This window comes from Cyanistes caeruleus, chromosome Z (genome assembly GCF_971803275.1).
Source record: "Cyanistes caeruleus chromosome Z, bCyaCae1.hap1.1, whole genome shotgun sequence".
Classification (NCBI taxonomy): Eukaryota; Metazoa; Chordata; class Aves; order Passeriformes; family Paridae; genus Cyanistes; species Cyanistes caeruleus.
The window spans coordinates 29,923,554-29,942,560 of record NC_141732.1 but is presented as its reverse complement, the minus strand read 5'-3'; the positions used below and the strand labels follow the sequence as shown (position 1 = coordinate 29,942,560).

General features: G+C 41.1%; 1 protein-coding gene across 50 annotated transcripts in view; it reads left to right on the top strand.

The window, feature by feature from the left end:
- Positions 1-5,139, top strand: part of ELAVL2 (ELAV like RNA binding protein 2) — an 88,082-nt gene extending 82,943 nt beyond the window's left edge. For 15 of the 50 annotated variants that reach the window (XM_086869730.1, XM_086869727.1, XM_086869705.1 and 12 more), the window contains 2 exons: positions 1,880-1,918; positions 2,391-5,139. In XM_086869730.1, the coding sequence (XP_086725856.1) occupies positions 1,880-1,918; positions 2,391-2,721 (370 nt within the window). In that variant the 3' untranslated portion in view covers positions 2,722-5,139. The remainder of the gene's footprint in view (positions 1-1,879; positions 1,919-2,390) is intronic. The other 35 variants (XM_086869739.1, XM_086869737.1, XM_086869718.1 and 32 more) reach the window with 3 other exon arrangements.
- The last annotated feature ends 13,868 nt before the right edge of the window (positions 5,140-19,007 follow it).

Here is a 19,007-nt window from a genome sequence, read left to right as displayed (position 1 = left end):
CACTCTAATTGGCTTTATATTTCTTACATTGTGGCACCCAGACCTGCCCCCCAGCACTCGAGGTGAGGCTGCCCCAGCTCAGAGCAGAGCAGGACAATCCCCTCCCTTGCCCGGCTGTGATGCTGGGCCTGATGCACCCCAGGACACCGGGGCCCTCCTGCCTGACAGGGCACTGCTGGCTCAGGGTCAAATTCAACCAGGACCCCCAGGTCCCTTGCCATGCTTTTCAGTGTCTCATTCCCTGTTCTGTCTGTACATCTAGGGTTGCCCCATCCCAGGTGCAGAATCTGACATTTTCCCTTTTTAAATGCCATGTGGTTGGTGATTGCTCAACCTTCTGTCAAGGTCTCTCTGCAGTCTCTCTGCTGTAAGGGGAGTCCCAATTTACTGTTGTCAGCAAACTTAGTATATATTCTTCAAGTCCTGCATCCAAGTAATTTATGAGGATGCTAAAGAGCACTGAGCCTAAAATGAAGTCCTGTGGAATCCCAGTAGTGACTAGTCAGGTCTCTTCCCGTTCACTGTAATTCTTTGTGCCTGAGCCCCTGCTGACCCATCCCATGATGTGTTTATCCAGCTGTGAGCTGTACATTTTGTCCAGAAGGATACCTGGAGGGGCATCAAAAGTATCAAAAGCTTTCCTGAATTCCAAAAAGATTACATCAGCTGGGTGAGTTATTGTATCATAAAAGGAAATTAAGTTTGACAAGCAGGATTTCACTATCATGAAGCCATGCTGGCTGTGACTGTGTTTTTCAGTACTCCCCAGAATAATTTCCATAATTTTACCAGGCCCTGAAGTGAGACTGACAGGCCTGCAGTTTCCAGGGTCATCTTTCTTGCCCTTACTGAAAATTGAGGTGGTGTTAGCCAGCTTCCATTCAACTCAGAAATCATTGAAAGAAAATCATTGAAATCTTGAATGAGTCCTCAGGCATCGGCCAGTTCTTCGATGCTCTTGGATGAATCCCATCAAGTCCCATAAATTTTTAGGGATCCATTTGGTGCAGGACAGCCCACACAAGTTCAGGGTTGTTCATCATTCTCACAGCTGAGGACACGGGGACCCTCTTAGCCCATCATCGACATTAAAGATGGAGGCAAAGGAAGCATTAAACTTCTCTGTTTTGTTTGTGTCCCTGTTTGTGGGGTGATCATCCTCATTCTGTAACAGGCTAATGTTATTTTTGGACTACTCTTTGAGACATATTTAAAAACCTCTTTTGCTGTCCCTCCCATTTTTGGCAAGCTTCAGCTCCTGTTGAGCTTGGACCGCACAAATTTTCTCCTTTGAGTGGCAAGCAACATCTCTGTATTCCTTCCATGTCCACCTGACTTTGCCTCCACTGTCCTTACAATAATTTTTTTTTGCCTTAGCCCTACTCAGCCAAACCATACTTCTGCCTCCCAACATTCTGGAATTGCCAGAAGGAGTTGGAATATGAAAAAATCTTTCTTTGGAGCTTGTTACAACAGTTTCTAGTGGTCCAAAATACTTGAATCTGTCTTGGTAGTCATGTCAGCAAACACGTCAGAAGCCTCAATAAAAGTTTTCTTCTCAGCCAAGTTAGTAATATGGAAAACTTAACTGATGTGGTCACTGACCATAACCTTATGGTAACAGTGTGTGATTTTAGGCTAAATTTGTGGCCATGATGCACTTTATGAAATGAACTTACAACGTGGTTACTACACAAGAATATCTGTTTTGTATTCAGTATCAGGTGTAATAAGGTGCCATGGCTCTTTTAGTGGTGATACTTGAACATTGCATGAGGTTCTGTAGAGTGTAATGGATGTGACAGTAATATACTAAGTTTCCTTAATCTTAAAGGGTGGAAAAGTCTGAAGACTGAACATGTTGCTAAATGTTTTGCAGGTTGGACAATCTGCTCAACATAGCTTATGGAGTAAAGAGGTAATAAAGGATTAGTTGGTTCATAACAACCAAATTACTTTTGAAGTATTTTGCAAACTCTTACTTTTCAGTAAGACTTATGTTGGATTTTTGCATGTTGAGACTTCAGCTGAGATTGTTCAGTTTGATGCATTTTGCATGAAATAGACAAGCCTTTGGTAGTAGTTCCATGGAACTCCTGTTTCAAATGACTTGCTAATTCTCACTGGTTTTATAGCATGCTTTCCTTTTGATTTTCTGTTACATCATTTCAGACATAGCTAGCACTGTTCTCCGTATTCGTGTATAATTTTTTACATAGTATTTGCACAGTTAGGGGGCAAAAAATATTTTTGATCTTACCTTTCTAGTCTGAGCAACATGTTCATTCTGTGAAAAGCTCTGTATCATTCTCTTATTTTGACATTTCTTCCACTGGGGTTTTGTGTGAACGGCTATTTATGATCCTATTTTGTTTTCCCTCATTCTTTAGTAGGTTTCCTCCAATGACCATTGATGGAATGACCAGTTTGGCCGGAATTAATATCCCTGGACATGCAGGAACTGGGTGGTGCATTTTTGTGTACAACTTGGCCCCTGATGCTGATGAGAGTATCCTCTGGCAAATGTTTGGACCCTTCGGAGCAGTAACCAATGTGAAGGTCATCCGTGACTTTAACACCAACAAGTGCAAAGGTTTTGGATTTGTGACTATGACAAACTACGATGAGGCAGCTATGGCAATAGCCAGCCTGAATGGATACCGCCTTGGTGACAGAGTATTGCAGGTCTCCTTCAAAACAAACAAAACGCACAAAGCCTAACAAGTTACTCTCAGTGCATTAATACATGAAAACTATACAACAAAGGCAATTTACAAGAAGCTTTATGCATTCGTAAATGCCTTTGTTGTATGCCAGCGTGGAAATGGGGATAAAATGACTACTTAGCATCCTAAGAATATGTGAGATTTTTTTATTGCTAATATTTGAATTAGAACTTCTTAACTATCTTTTGTGTTTGAGTATTGACAAGAGGTACAGGGTTTTTACCTGTCACAATGCGTATTCTATTGCCTTCTTTGAAGAAGGTGGACCTTTTAAAATGTTTCAGCTTAGGGAAGAAGTTTCGGTTTTTTTTCTTTTTACATGACTGCCTTTAACCTATGATTAAATACTGAGGCTTTGTGTAATACTATAAATTTTCTTTAGTCATTTCTTGATTTGCTTTGTGTTTAATTTACATTGTAATGCATTATTGTTTTGTTTTGTTAAGAAAAGTATCTGAAGTTTACATTTTATTTATAAAGTTATAAGCAGTATTTATTTCATCATCTTCATTTGGGTTGGGGAATGGGAACACATTATAAAAGCTTATTGTAAGAATACTGGAGAACTTTTCGTAAAGCAGTACCTTGCCAAAGAGATAAGAGCCTCTTTGATGTGGGTTTAAAAAAGCATCTATTTTTATAAAAAAATAAAAAATTTGGAGAAACTTTTTACTGGTCCTGGAACAAATATTTTGACTTGAATACTTTGAGAAATCTCTTCGTATGACACCTAGTGAGCTTTTAAAACTTACCAGGAAATTTGCAATTGTTGGGAAAAAAATTTAGAAAGATTTATGATGTAGAACTACTTTTGAGACCTTTGTATTAAGAAGTAAAGTCAATGGGATGCACTGTTGGTTTCATTTTTTGTAATCATCAGTGGAGTCATTGATCATCCTGGTTATTAAGTGATAGGTGGCTCACTTTAATTTGTGATTTTGAAACAAATGAAAATTTAAAAAAGAGGATATAAGAGCAAGCAGAAAACTTAAAACACTGAGATATGGGGGAAAAAAAAATCTGTTCTTCCTAAAGAATTCCCTTCAGATAGAGCTCATGGTGTTTAGTGATGTACTTGCTATGGTTTGAAGAATTGTTTTGTCTTACGAAAGACATTGAGCATGGTTTGTGCAGTAGCAAATCAGCAGAAGTGGCCTGAGTTGGACACGTTAGGAGGTATTTTGAAAGTTATGTTCAAGCCTAACACCTGAGCTTTGTGTAATGTAAATAAGACCTTAAGTTATGAACCTTTCAGCTAATTTTGATTATAGTTTATTTTTAAGTTACATGCCAAGTGATGTTCAATTTTGAATGTTTTTATATAAGTTTTTTCTTTGTAAATGGCATTAACATTGTTACTTGAGGTCTGCTTCTTTTTTTCTCTTCTTTTTTTCTTTTTTTTTGTCCTGAGGACTTGAATTTACAGTGCATCTGATCTGTTGCTATTTTTGTCTGTAGATAGTCTAGCTTCAACTGTTTATGGTGATGCAACATTTTTGTTTATAAATATGTTTGTGGTAAAAGAACAAGTATAAACATATGTTTTGAGCAAATTTCCTTACATTTTTCATATGAAAACCATAAATACCTGTATGCTATTGAAGTTTAACTTTGTATGATGCTTAAATCACTATTTGGGGAAATAGAAAAAGTCTTTACCATGTATTGAAGAAATTTAAGGAAAACAAATACAGAATATTTTCTGATTAGCATCTAGCTTATAATTAAATTTTTTTAAAAAAAGCTGAAGGTTTGATGCCTTCACCAGGATGCACTGACAACTATGTAGTTACGTCCTGCTTTTTGTATAAACTGAGATGCTCATACGCTTCCCCTTAGAAAAAGCAATGTTCTATGCATACCATAGTTGTACACTATCTTTGCAGTTGTTTTTGGTTCTTATTCTTTTCAATTGTAGTTACAAAATTTTCAGTATAGTACAGTACATATACTGTGAAGCCGTGCTAAAGTGAATAAGCAAATTTTCATGCTGACCCACTCAATGCTATTCAAAAGTCAATTGGCTTCCTGAGTACTTCTTCATTCTTAGATGCATTTAGATTGTTAAAGCTAATCCTCTGCATTAAAAGTTGTATATAGTATAGAAATCACAAACTTTCCGATGTGGGAGAAATAGTAGCTACATGCTTCTTTCCTATACTACTGTAGCAACTAACGGCATTGATGAGAAGGCATGTAAATTGGGCTTCACTTTACAGTGTTTATCAGAGCACTAAGTAACATATAAGGCTGGTATTTATTTGAAGTTGTATAGTATGACTTAATTCACATTTGTCGGAATAGAGAATATATTCTGTTGGGTATTTAAGAGGTTGTACATGTTTTCTTTTGTGTTTGGATTCTTTGTACTTTTTCATGTTCAGTACATCAATAAACAAAGTTGAAGGGAAAACAGTCTCATAAGCTGGTCTTTTGCCATATTTTCCACTGCTTTAATGAGTAAGCAATCTCAGTGAAAGGTTTCTGCAAAGCTTTTGAGCTCCTTTGAGTAATTTCAGTTAGGATAAGAGTTACCAACAAGGAAGTAAGACTGGAGCTGTGTACCAGTTCTGTTACTTTAGAATTAGTTTGCATTAACCACTCAGTACTTAGGCTGATATAATAAAGGAGAGTCATTAAATGCATTCAGTGAAAATTAATTTGCTGTCTGTCTAGCAGGCTGCTATGCAGTGTAACTAAGTGATTGCCCTAGTGTGTTTTCCAAGAGATGAGATAGAAAGATAAAGAAGTATCAGGGACTCCAAGGTGGAGATACACCAGTTGAACTGCACTCTGGCCTTCCTGAGACAGGACCAGAAAGAAATCCCTATCAAGAGTGTTGCGTAATGTGCCCCTGCCAGGCAGTAGATCAGAAGGAAAGGGTGAATGGAGGCAAGTCATCCTTTGGCACAACAAGAAAAAGCCATTCTTGTCCACCTCACCCTCCCAGGTGCCTCTCTGCAATAAGTGTGAGGCTCTGGATGTGGTAGGAAAATCAGTGGGGAGGGTTAGGACAAAGGTCCTTCTCCAGCAGAGAAGTCTGTCTCGCTGGGGTGTGAATTATGGATGTCACCAGGAAGCTACCTAGCCCTAGCCATCAGACTCATGCTACTTGTTGCTGGTCCTCCATATGTGTGGTGATAAAGCCACAATGCACAGTCCGAAGACTGTGTCAAAAGAGACTTCAAGGGATAGTTGGAGAGGTAACTTAGGGGTGGAGATAGAGACACTCTGAAAGAATCAGATGGACTCAGTCTTAACACCGGGGGCTGGTGACACACTGTCACAATTTTGGTTTCTTTCATATAATGGGTTGGCCTCCATGGTCCTGGACATAATGAATTTGAATGGGATTCATCTCTCTAAAAGAGGAAGGAGGGTCTTTGTTGAGGGCTAATAGAGCTTATTTTATAGGGCATTAAACTTGATATGATGGGGGAAGGGGATGAAATCAGATTTAATGGTGATAAGGTGTGGGATAACATGCTCTTCAGTCACCAGGAAGTGCCTGGAGAGGGGTAAGCAGGTCAGCAGGAGAGAGCCTGAATTACGACATCAAGGAATTCCAGATACTCCAGCCAGAAAGCTTCATAGGGGCCCAACTCAAATGCCTCTTAAGCTAACACACAGCAGGGGAAATAAACAGGAGGAAGTAGAGAGAGGTGCAGGCCTGCAGTCATTGGCATCATGGAAATGTGGGTTGATTCCTGTAACCCAAATGGAAAGGAGCTAAGGATTCCTTAGGAAGGTCAGGCAAGGCAGCTGAGGAGGCGGTGTTGTCCGCTGTGTCAATGACCAGCAGGAGTTCATGGGAGCCTCACCTCTGGGTGGATGAAGCCAACTGAGAGTTAGTGGGTCAGGATTCAAGGCAGGCAAGGGACAGGTGACTTTTTAGTGGGGATCTGGTACAGATTGTCTGACCAGGAAGACCAAGCAACTGAGGCCCTTCACAGAAAGATGGGAGTGGCCTTGCTTTCCCAAACCCTGATTCTCATGGGAGACTTTAACCACAAGTGTCTGTTGAACGGGCAACGCAGAGAGGCATAAACCATTTGCATTAGGAACTTCCTGGAAATCTTTGGTGCTAACTTTCCTCTAGAGGTTGGATAGATGAGCCAAGGAGGAGAGGTACTATGGTAGATTACGTTCTGACAGAGAGGGCCTGCTGATGGGGAATGTGAAGTTCAGGGACATTCTGGACTACAGGGTCTGTGAAATGGTGGAGTTTGAGATCCTTAGGGCAGCAAGAAGTTTGCATAGCAAACTCACAACCCTGGAGTTCAGGAGAGCAGATTTCAGCCTCTTCTTGGTAGAGTACCAGGGGATAGAGCCCTGGAGGCAGCAGGGCCCCAAGAGAGCTGGATGATGTTCAAGGCTTGTCTCCTTGCAAGGGAAATTGCAGGCAAAGATGCAGGGCAGCTGCACATATGAACAAGATGCTCCTGGACAAGCTTGAAACACAGGTGTCCTAGTTTAGGGCAAATTGGGCAAATGGGGGTTTCCCAGGGAAATGATACCTCCCCAGCAACTGGTCCGGGAAAGGAAAAAAAAAAAAAAATTCCTTGGAGAGAAGTGGAAAAAGCTGTTTATTTAACAGAAATTGAATAATATTAAATAATAAAACCTCTCGCTGTTCGATGGGATAGCAAATCCAGGAAGAAAAGTCCTTTTCATGTGGTGTAGCTCGGCTCGCTCAGGTTCTTATCGGTCCTTTTGGCGCTGGAAAGTGGCGAGGCCCAGGCCCCGGTGGGCCACAGGCCTGAGCTCCCAGGGTTTGGCTGGGTGTTCAGTCCAGAGCAGGTTTGCACAGATCCAAGAAAAAAGGGAAAAAACAAAGGTCCAGGGAACTCTTCTGCCTCAGCTAGCTAAAACTAAGTAAAAGCCAGAGAGCAGCTCTGTCCCGCTCCCTGTCTGTGCTGCAGACACCACAGTCCAGGAGCAGGATGTGTGGGAGTGATGTTTTTCTTTAACACAAACTGCGGCTTCTTCTTCCTCCTCTCTTGCTCTCAAAGCCAGTCTTAAAGGTGCAGAACTCAATATATAACATAAACCAGACGATTGGGGATACCAGTATCATAAAGTCACCCCAGGACAACCCCAAGTACCCCAGGTACCAACTGTACCCCAGGTAGCGTACAGAGGGTGAAAGCAGGTGGCCTGGGCGGAGTACAGAGTTGTGTTTAAATCAGCTGCTATTGCTCTTCCATCACTGTTGACTCAGCCAAATGGAGTTTCCTCAGCTCTAGAAATTGACCCTGCTCACCTTGTTCAGCTGCTCTGCCTCAGGATGTCCCTGCACTAGGGCTGTTTGTCCAGGCAAGTGACAGTTAACCATCCTCAGGCTCCAACCTCAAAGTCTTTCTATGATTTCATGAAGTACAGGGAGAGAGAAAGATTTACATCCATTTGTTGTTTAATTACAGCAAAAATTTCTAGGCTCCATTAATTGAATGTAGTTTGCTGGGGTTTTTTTTCCCTTCCCAGTACTTCAAGTAAATTTTTAAAAGCTAGTCAATTCAACTTTCTTCTGCTCTTTTGAGGTACATACACATCTTAATTCATTTGCCTCACTCAGTTGAATGAGAGTGAACTTCCACAAGTGGGAGCACAATTCGAAAAGTGGCTTGTGCAGCATAGCTTTAAAGTGTTTTCTTTCACCTTTTTCATCGCTACTGTGAGATTTTTGATACAAAACTGTGTAGCAAGTGTTGTTGAGCATCACACTGCAGTGTTGTGGAATTGAGATTACATGGATGGTAGGGTCTGTGAACAACATTCACAGACAATAGCACTTCAAGGTGTCAGTCATAGCTGATAAACTGACTACTTAGGGAAATATGCAGATAGCTTTTTATATAGTTAAATGCTTGGATGGCTGGAGTAATGAGAGGATGCGAGACTTTACTTTCTTCCCTGGCAGCATGTGAGGAGCTATACCCGGAGTTCGTTTTCCAGCAGGGACATGTATATGTTCAGCCTTCACAGAAGGATAACTTTTAGTTCTCAACTTAGATGAGTTTAACATAACTAGCCATAGTTGAAATATTTTGCTATATGAAAATGAGGACCAAATATGTTTATGTAAATGTCTTCAGTTAAAAATTGAAACCTCTTTAGCTCCAAAGAAGGCAGCAGTCAAGAAGCAACAGTAAAAATCAGCAGTTATAAATAACAGTTGCATAGAGGAACTGTCAGTGCTGAAAAATAAAATTTGATTATATGTAGCTGAGCATCTTATACTTAGATTTTACTCTTCTTACTATAGTAAAGTTTGATAAAGCTAAAGGAAAAATTATGAAGCTGTCTCATGCCATTTTGGAGGACTAGTTCCTCTTGTAGGTAAATAGAGTTCCAGGAACATCTGTAAATACCTGTGAGGGAGCTGGAGTGTTAGCTGGGGCACTTGTGGGAGGGCTTTGTTACTGCAAAGCATGCTCAAGGTTTGTGTGGCCTCTTCTGCAAAAGATAGATGCAGCAAGATTGGTTGTGACAGGTGACCTTCCTACCTCCATCTAGGAAAGCCTTCCTTTGGCAAGAGAGTGTTTCCCTGTATGAAAGAAAAGTATGTATTTTTAAAGAGGCTGGTTGTTGACTAGGACTGTATGTAGTGTGCATTTTTTGTTTTCTCTGACACCCAGAGGTCATCAAGTGCTAAGAAGTCTGGGATACTCTTACCAGTACTGCTGAGAAGGCCCGAGTCATGTTAAAACCTTTTGTATTGTTACTGCATGAAGATAACTAAATGTATAGAAGCTGTGACTTCAGTTAAGCCTGAAAAAGCAGCAACTAATTAGGACTATCAAAATAATTATAGATGTATTTTATGACTAGAGATAGTATCTCTGGTTTTTTATCTATAGCGGTTTGAGAAATGAATACAATTTGAGAGATGCTCCATCATCATCAGAATAATACCTGGGACTGCACAGTTTCAATCATAGCAGAACTGTTGATCCAGTTGTGCTTGCACACGTGTTTTAATATTGGGCTTTGTTTACCCAGTCGTGGCATTTATACCTCAGCATTTCAGTGTGTCTCATAATGAAGTGCAGCTTTTTTCATACCGACACTTTCCTGATTAACCATCACTGTAGAGGCACGTTCTGCTGAACTACTGCTGTGATGGCTGATGGATTGGGCCAGCAGATGTGCTAGCATATCCATGGTCATCTGGGCCAAACAGCTTAAAGCAGCAGCTTTGGGTGTTTGAGACAGCTCACTGTGATAGTCTTGGAAAGGCTGCTGTTGGCGTGAAGAGCAGTTCTAATCTGAAAAGCTAGAAATGTTGCCCATGGTTTCAGTAACTATGGCAGAAATTGAGGAAACAATGCAAACTTTCAGGTATTTTCAAAACAGTATGGGCAACTTCAATGGATTAAGAGGTTTTCCAACTTCATGCAATGAAATTAGATGAATTACTGTCTCATCTTGTAATTCCTCTCTTTTTTCAACCAACTTTCTGTTCTGAGACATAAACAGGAATAAGGAAAATATATTTTTTAATATTTATTAGGTCACTGTAAAAAACCATAACTATAGAGAGTTAGTGAAACTTATTTTATGTATTGTATCATGTGATTCCTGTGCATAAGTGAGTTTAGATCACTATGAGGTTTTTAGTGACCTTGTAACACTGTAAGTGAAGTCATTACAAGTACTGGCAGAGTATTGATTATAAACACTGCATACTTTATAAAAAACATAAGAGCTAAACTTTCTTATGAAGCAATTCTTACTAAATTATTCCCTTATATGCAGTAGGGCACTTCATTAGTCCTGCACTGGCATTTCTGTTTCTTTGAGTGCAAGGATGTTCTTAGTTTCAAGTGTTTACTTGAATGTTAACAGCTTCTACAGCTGTTAAAAGCTTTTTGTATTAAAAGCCCTGATAAAAGAGTGCTATTTTCCTGCACTTATGAAAGGCAATATTCTCTAAAATTAAATATCTCTGGAAGATGATCCACCACTTTATGATATCTACCTGTCTCAAAAGTTTGGCATTAGCTTTTAGAAATACTAGGTACTCTGTAACAACCTGCAATATCAAGAGGAAGGTGAAGATAGGTCAAAGTGAAGCACTTGTTTCCTACTTCTTGTCAGTGCTTTGTGCCATCATTCAAAATACAAGCTAGAGTGGCAATTTTATTTTTTCTGTCCTTGATTAGTATTGGCACTATATCTGATGGATCCAAAACAGTTCAGTTGTAACCTTCACTTCAAGCTCTTTTCCTTCCCTGTTCAACTGTTTTGTGTTTTCTGAGGAGTTAAGGCTCCAGAGACTTTCTGGTCAAATTACTCTTGTCTTGAAGTGTTGTGTTGCATACTCATTGTCCATACATACATTATCCAGTTTTATTACCACTAACTCAGATATGATATAATTCTGAATTTTTAATATAAAATCAAAATTCCTCAGATTCCCATTTGTCATGCTTACAGTCAACAGTCATACTTGATTGTCCCACATCCCACTGCTCTGGTCTGGCATTAACACATCTAAGCCATGAAAATAGATCTGTGCATGCAACGTAGGAAAAGGACCACAGGCATCTCTGTGTTTTACAGACTTCAGGGGAGACCAGAAAGGTAGAATTAGCCTTCAATTAGACGCATTAGATTGCCTGTCCAGGAGTTAACAAAATGCTCGACAGCTGATTAGCAACTTAATTTCAACTGTGCTCATTCCAGAATGACACTGGTTACCTTCTGTATTGAAAACATTCTTACGTGACCATCCCTCAGAACAGCCAGGGGAAAGAGAGGAGGAAATCCCCTAAGTGTCAAGTCTGGACCAAAAGAGCTGTAAAAGTTGTTGAAAATTCAGGCTTTGTCTGAAGTTTATGAAGACTTCTTGTTTCAAAGACTACCCTCTTTGGTCCTTGGGCTTGTTATGACTTACTCAAGGAAAACAGGTATTTAATTTCCTGGTACCGTGATAGCTTATTCAGAAAAGCAGAAACAAAACTAAAAAATATATGAAATCACTATAAATAAAGGCAGCAGAAACCTGAAAAAGATCTTCCAAACTGTGATACCAAATTTCAGCAGATTTGTTAGCTGATAATGTGCTGCTTTGTAACTTGCACAAACATGGAAAGCAAAAATAAATATATAAATAAATATACAGTTAAAAATTTAGAAGTGAACTTCAAATAAAATTTTAATAAATTGAAAGTTAAGTCTGATTGGCTGAATTGCCACAGTGACATTCGTAAATTTCTGGAGAATTTACTTCTTGGTAAATCTTTGAGAATATTTTTGAGAGCCTCTGTTCTGATCTTCTATTCAAAATAAAATTCTATAGCTGTTATCTAGAAAAGGAAGTAAAATCTTACAAGAAATTGATGATCAAATGTCTTCCCTCATGGAATTTGAAGTAATTATTAAATGTATGAAAATACCTTACTTTATACTCAGTTCCATACAGATATTTTACCTTGGCAATGGCTCTAGATGAGGATTTCTGTAGTATTATGAAGGAAGTTGTCCAAGCCAGACACTTAAAGGGAAACTCAGTTTTCTTGGAAAGTGAAAAAAACAAAACTTTGAAAATTCCTGAAGATGCTGCTGCAAAGTTTTTCTTTCACCTCTTCTCTCAAAACTAGCACATAGTTTCTTACATTGATGAAGATAAATTTCATTAAATATGCCAGCTGGGAATGTTTGTGCTTTAACTTCAGCATGCTAAAGCTGCGATCATCTTATAATATGGTCTTGTTCTTAATCTTTTGCTTTTATAAACTTTGAACTGTAAACAAGCCTTACAATGTCTAATTCAGGGTGTATGTGGTGTATGATTATAGGGAGTCTTGTCAGGGCATTATGAGACCATGTTTGTTGCTACTTGACAAAATTTTCTTTGTAGATAGTTCCTAAACATGAAAGTTCCTTCAGTAATTGTGGTGGTTTTAGCACTAGCTAAAAATCACCAGAAAACTTACTCATCTCTTGCTGTGAGATATGGGTTAGAAGAAGGACAAAACAGGCTCAAAACTTAAAAGTAATAAAAAAAAGTTTGTTAATAAAACTACAAGAATAAGATACCAGAATAAAACCTCCAGAAACCTTTCCTCCCCACCACCCAACCATTCCCTTGTCCAACTGACAACACAGAGACAAACCCTGGTGGTTAAAACAGTACTAACTATACAATAGTCTTTTCATCAGTCTTTGTAGAGCAAGGAGCTCTCTTTTGTCATTCCATGGAGAGTTCTCCACAAGAAAACAGTTTTCTCATGGTTTTTCATTCCCATGATAGCAGCCGCCGGGGAAAAAACCTCTCTGCCATCATGTCCTCCTCCCATTTTCACCCCACTCTGAGGTGTGTTCATGGGCCATGAACTCAACAGGTATTATTTTAAGGAAGAGTTATTCACAGGCAAAGGTTCTCTTCATCTGTCTCCATGATCATCTCTGGGAACAGAGTTTTTCTCTTTTTCTCCTTGGGGGCCAAGGGTCTTCATCAACTCTCACTTCTCTTTCTCTGCTCCAGCATCTCATGGGATCACAACTACTCCACCATCTGCTCAGCTTCATCAGTGGATACCTTTGCTCAGAGCTACACTTTTAAATACTTCATTCCCTCCCAAATACTGTTTCACGAATTAAAGGAGTTTTTCAGAACATTATTGTCCATCTCCATGGCCTTACCAAAAGAATATTTCAGCTTATTAAAGCATCTCCTCATTCTCCTTCTGAGGCTTAACTTTCTTTTACCAACTTTAATGGTTTATGTTGTCTCTTTACATGTTGATCACTCTTGTTTTCCTCTCTCTGGAAAAAGGATTAAATCTGCAGGTCTCATCTGGGTAGTGAAAGGGTTAAAACCTGGCCCAAGCCAGGGCAGATATTCATGCTGTTGGATTTCAGGTGTCTCTCTCAGCCCAGCAGCCTCAGGGAAGGAGCAGACAGGTCTCGGCTTAGAGCCCTCTGTGCGGGCTATGGGGAGGGATGTCAGCAGCCCTGGCCCAGTCCCAGCCTAGGGCTGGGGTCCCCCCGGGAAGGGCTCTGGCCACCCCGCTGGGATGGGACCCAGAGGGTTTCTCAGGAGGGGCCACAGCAGAGCTGGACCCAGCCTGGAGCCTGGGGAAGATCCTGCGGTCTCCATCCCCCACCTGGGAGCTGCTAGAGTCTGGCCCAGCCCGCATCCCCAGGCCGAAGGGCAGCGGGGCCAGCCACACCTGAGCTCCGATACCTTTCAAGGCCAGCAACAAAGAGAGCCAGAAGCTCCTGGGCTTAGGTTTAAAAGGTGGTATTCACAAATGTAATCTTACTTTTCAGTGGTCTAAAATGCTGTCAGTTCTGAGAACTGGACAGCTGTTGGCCAGGTCTCAGGCAGAGAAGAAACTCCCAGCAGCCTGTCTCAGAGCTCTCACTTCCATAGGTGTTCCTCACTTTTTTTTTTTTTTCCTAAATGCCAATCCATCACAAGACTGCACGTGCTTTTTCTATTGCTGCAAGATGTATGGATGCAGTTGACAAGATGCATCTGTTTAAGGCGCTGGTAAGGACAAGACACAAAGAAAGAAATCCATTGACTGAGGAGGATGGAAAGACACTTAAACAATTGAAAGCTCATCTGGATTCCCTGCCAGAGAAGTCTTTACAGAAGAGATTGCACTGTTCACAACTTCAGTGTAATCTCTTTTATTCTGTGTGTGCACTTAAGCATAATCTTTTCACTACTGCAGAGTTAAAATGAGGATTTGGCCCGAATGTAGCACTAAAAATACAATGCTTTTAAATATGAAACATAAAGTCATAGGATCATTAAGACCTCCAAGATCATCAAGTCTAACCTTTGACCGCTCTCCATGTCAAACTAGACTGTGGCAGTGGGGGCCATGTCCAATAATTCTTGAACTAGTCCAGAGATGGTGACTCCACCACCTCACTGCGAAAACCATTCCAGTGCTTCATAATCCTTTCAGTGTGGAAGTTCTTGTTGATATCCAACCTGAATCTCACCTAATCACCTTGGCTTTTTTCTTCTCCTGTCACTGAGTGCCTAGGAGAAGAGACCAACCCCCATATGGGCTACAACCCCTCAGTCTCCAGGCTAAAAAAATACAGTTCCCTCAGCCACTTCACATAAAACTTGTGCTCCAGACCCTTCCCCAGATCCTTTGCCCTGCTCTGGACATGCTCCAGCACCTCAATGTCCTCTTCTATTGAGGGGTCCAGAACTGAATGCAGCACTTGAGCTGTGGCCTCACCAATGCCCAGTACACAGGGACAGTCACTGCCCTGCTCCTGCTGCCCACACTGTTGCTGATACAGGCCAGGATGCTCTTGGCCTTCTTGCCCACTTGGGCACACAGCTGCCTGATGTTCAGCCACTGTTGACCAGCACCCCCATGCCCTTTTCTGCTGGGAAGCTTTCCAGCACACTCTTTCCCAGTCTGTAGCTTTGCAATGAGTGGTTGTGAACTAAGTGCAAGAAGCACTTTACCTAACTGAACCTCAAACTCCTGGCCATTATTATTGACCTAAATCCCTCTGCAGTGCCTTCCTACCATCCAGCAGATCATCATTCATCCCCAAGTTACTGTAATCTTCAAACTGATTGCAGGCACACTCAATTCCTATGTCCAGATCATCAATGAAGATGTTAAACAGGACTGCCCCCAGCACTGATCCCCAGGGAACATCTCTAATGACTGGCCATCTACTGGGTGCAGCACCACTCACCACCACTTTCTTGCCTAGTCATCCAACCAGTTCTTTATCCAGCAAAGAATGCCCCTGTCCAAGCCATAGAGAATGTTATGGGAAACGGTATCAAAGGTTTTACGGAAGTCCAGGTAGACATCATGCACAGCCTTTCTCTTATCCACCGAGCAGGTCACCTGGCCTGACCACAGGAGGTCACGTTGGTCAAGCAGGATCTGTCTTTCCTGAACCCATGTTGTCTGGGCCTGATCCCTTGGTTCTTCTGCATGTGACGAATGATGGCTCTTAAGACGATTTTTTCCACAATCTTTCTATTCACAGAAGTCAGGCTGATAGGCCTGTAGTTCCCTGTATCCTCCTCTCAGCTCTTCTTGTGGATGGGTGTCACACTGGTCAACCTCCAGTCCTGGTAATAGTTAGCCAAAACTGAGGATAAATGAAAGGGAGTGGCTTTGGGAGCTCTTCCACCAACTCCCTCAGTATCCTCAGGTAGATGCCATCCAGTCCTACAGACTTGTTTGTCTAAGTCAGGTCACTAATTACTTCCTCCTAGATTTCAGGGAGTCGATTATGATCCCCATCCCTGTCCACCAACTCTAGGTCTGGCTGACCTGAGGATAAGTGTTTGTACTGTTAAAGACTGAGATGAAGAAGGAATTAAGAACCTCATTATCCTCATCCTTGATGACAATATTCTGCTGTGTGTCCAATAAAGGATGGAGATTTTTGGTCCTTTAGTTTTTAATGTATCTATAAAAACATGTTTTAATATCTTTCACAGCAGTTGCCAGATTGAGTACTAGCTGAGCTTTTCCCTTTTTAATTTTCTCTCTACATGACCTAATAATATCTTTGTACTCTTCCTGAGCTGCCTGTCCCTTCTTCTGACGTTCATAAACTCTCCTTTTCCTCCTAAATTCCAGTGAAGGCTCCTTGTTCAGCCAGACTTATTATTCAACTCTGTCTTGTCTTTTGGAAGTTAAGGATGGCCCACATCTGCACCTCCAAAACTTCCTCCTTAGAGTATGTCCATCCTTCCTGGACCCCTTAGTTTTTGAGGACTGTTTCCCAAGGAACTGTCTGAACCAGTGTCCTGAACAGGTCAAAGTTCACCTCTGGAAGTCCAAGGTGGTGGTGTTGACCCCGCTTCCTTACTTCACAAAGAATTAAAAGCTGTATCATGTCATGGTCAGTGTGCCCAAGACATCCCCTGACTGTCACATCTCCCACCAGACCTTCTTTCACAGGTCTAATGGGTCACTGTCCTTTCTAGGTTCACCTCCAGCTGGGTCAGGTTATGTTCCAGGAACCTCCTAGACTGCCTCCTCTCCACTGTGTTGAGCTTCCAGCAGACATCCCACAAGTTAAATTCTCCCACAAGAACAAAGGCTGGTGATGAAGAAACACCAGCCACCTTTTTACAGCATACTTCATCTGCCCCTTTATCCTGTCTGGGTGGTCTGTAACAGACTCCCCCTGGGATTTGTGCCTTGTTGCTCTTTCCCCTGCTCCTTACCCACAGGCACCCAACCTCATCATCACCTCCCTAAAGAGGGAGGGTTTCAGAGTCCCCCCACTTACCCAGGCCCTAGGAAGGCAGCAGCCTCCCCGTGTGGGATGGGTCCAGTCAGCATACAGTACCCTCAGTTCCCTTTGGAATGCAGTCACCTACTACAGTTTCACTTTCCTTCTTAATACCTGTAGCTGGGATGTGCCCAGTGACTGACTTGCTCTGGGCAACCCCCAGATAGGCCTTCATCTCCACTATCATTTGCCTGACCCTGGAGTTGCAGAGCATCATATTGATTCCATAATGGCACCTGAGAAGGCCAGGGAGGCAGGGAGGGGATTCTTCTGCCACCCCAACTAGGGTTCTGGTTCAATTCCCTTCATCTTAAGGTGCCCTCCTTTTGCCTGACGGCAAGAGGGTTGGGGCTGCTTTGATTCTTTCCTAGCCTCCATCTGCTGCATTTCCCCCAGGGATTAAATGGTGTGTCTCCATCAGTCTATTTCACACAGTCCTTGATGGTCCTCAGCCTCTCCACTTCCTCTTTAATCTCTGATACTGATATTTCTGCACGCTAGTCTTACAGAAGCAAAGATCCCTCATGAGGTAGGAAAATCCATCATGTTATGTGTGAACAGCACTTATATTCCCATGTAAGTACAGTATTTTTCATGCCACTCTTCCTCCATAGTGTATTTTCTGGCATGTGTGCTCATCTAAATAACATAGTGATTTTTTAACAGGAATAGTTTCCAAACATTCAAATTCTTCACAGCTGTAGCAGATCCCTAAAAACACACATCAGGAAATCATAAACTGTTGTACAGTGCTAAAGACACAGGAGTAGCTACATGGAAAGGGTGAAACAGGGCTCTTGGTCTTTGCATGTGACAGGACTTGTGATGAATCTCCTGTGTCAGGACTGACAAGGAACCATTCACCCCTTGTCCCCACCTTTCATCAAAGACAAAGTGAAGGCAAGACAAAATGCAAATTTTTGTTTGCTTGGTTTCTTCAGCAAAAGGACTGACTGCATATATGGGGTCAAACTACTGCTGCAGGATATTGGAAGCCCTGGTAGAGCTTCCCTCTAGCCACAGAGCTGCTGCACTTGTGATAGCTCGCTATCAGGGGCTGACCTTGGCAATAAGGCAGGGCTAGCCTTAAACATTTCTGGACAACTCCTTTGTCAGAAATTTGTTAAAGGTGTTTTGGCAAGCAGATGTTTAAATAGATGGTAAATGTTGATATGACTTACTGGGATAAGATATGACTTACTCTTTTTGTTTGGTTGGCTTTTTAGGAGCCTTTGCCTTGTGAAATTTCATAAATTCACTGTAAAAAATAGAAAATTGTGTGATATTGTTGACTTCAAAATGGCACTGAGGTAGAATTGCATTATATTTCTGTAACTGGATAATATTCGAATAATGGTCATTTTTTGCTGGTTCTTAACCTTTCTTTCTGTACCCATTTATGTATTGTCCACTTCAAACAGTTAAGGTCAAATTTATGATTAATGAAGATACTAACTTCTATGGTTATCTCATCTTTTCATGTTTAACATTTTTCTCAAAGGTTAATGAAACACAGAAGACATTTTGAAACCAAAAGGCTGATTTTTGGGAAAAAAAAAAGAAAAAAGTGTATGGAAAGATCATTAAGGTTGAACTAGTCTTTAAAGGCCTCTATCTATGATAATGCTTTCTCTCCCAAGACTCTGAATCAAGGGGAGATGCATTTGTTTAGCATTAAGTATGTGGTACTACTAATAATTCATTTCCCTTCAGTAAGAATAGTTATCAATTGTTCTGTTTGATAGTGGTAAGAAGATTTCCTATTTCCTGTCACAAAGGAAAAACAATTTTGACCCTGTCTACTGGAAAATAAACAGGAAAATAAACTGTTCAAAAACAAAGCACCTTTTTTCCCCCTTTTATTTTTATGTCTGTTATGTAAATTCTACTACTAATAAGTTCTTTATTCCACAATGTCATTGTGGGAAGGAAAACCAGACTTCACACTGATTTATTCTGTAGCATTAGAAGGTGAATCTATATGCAGTTTTGTTGGGCATACAAGATCACAGACAAAATGAGTCT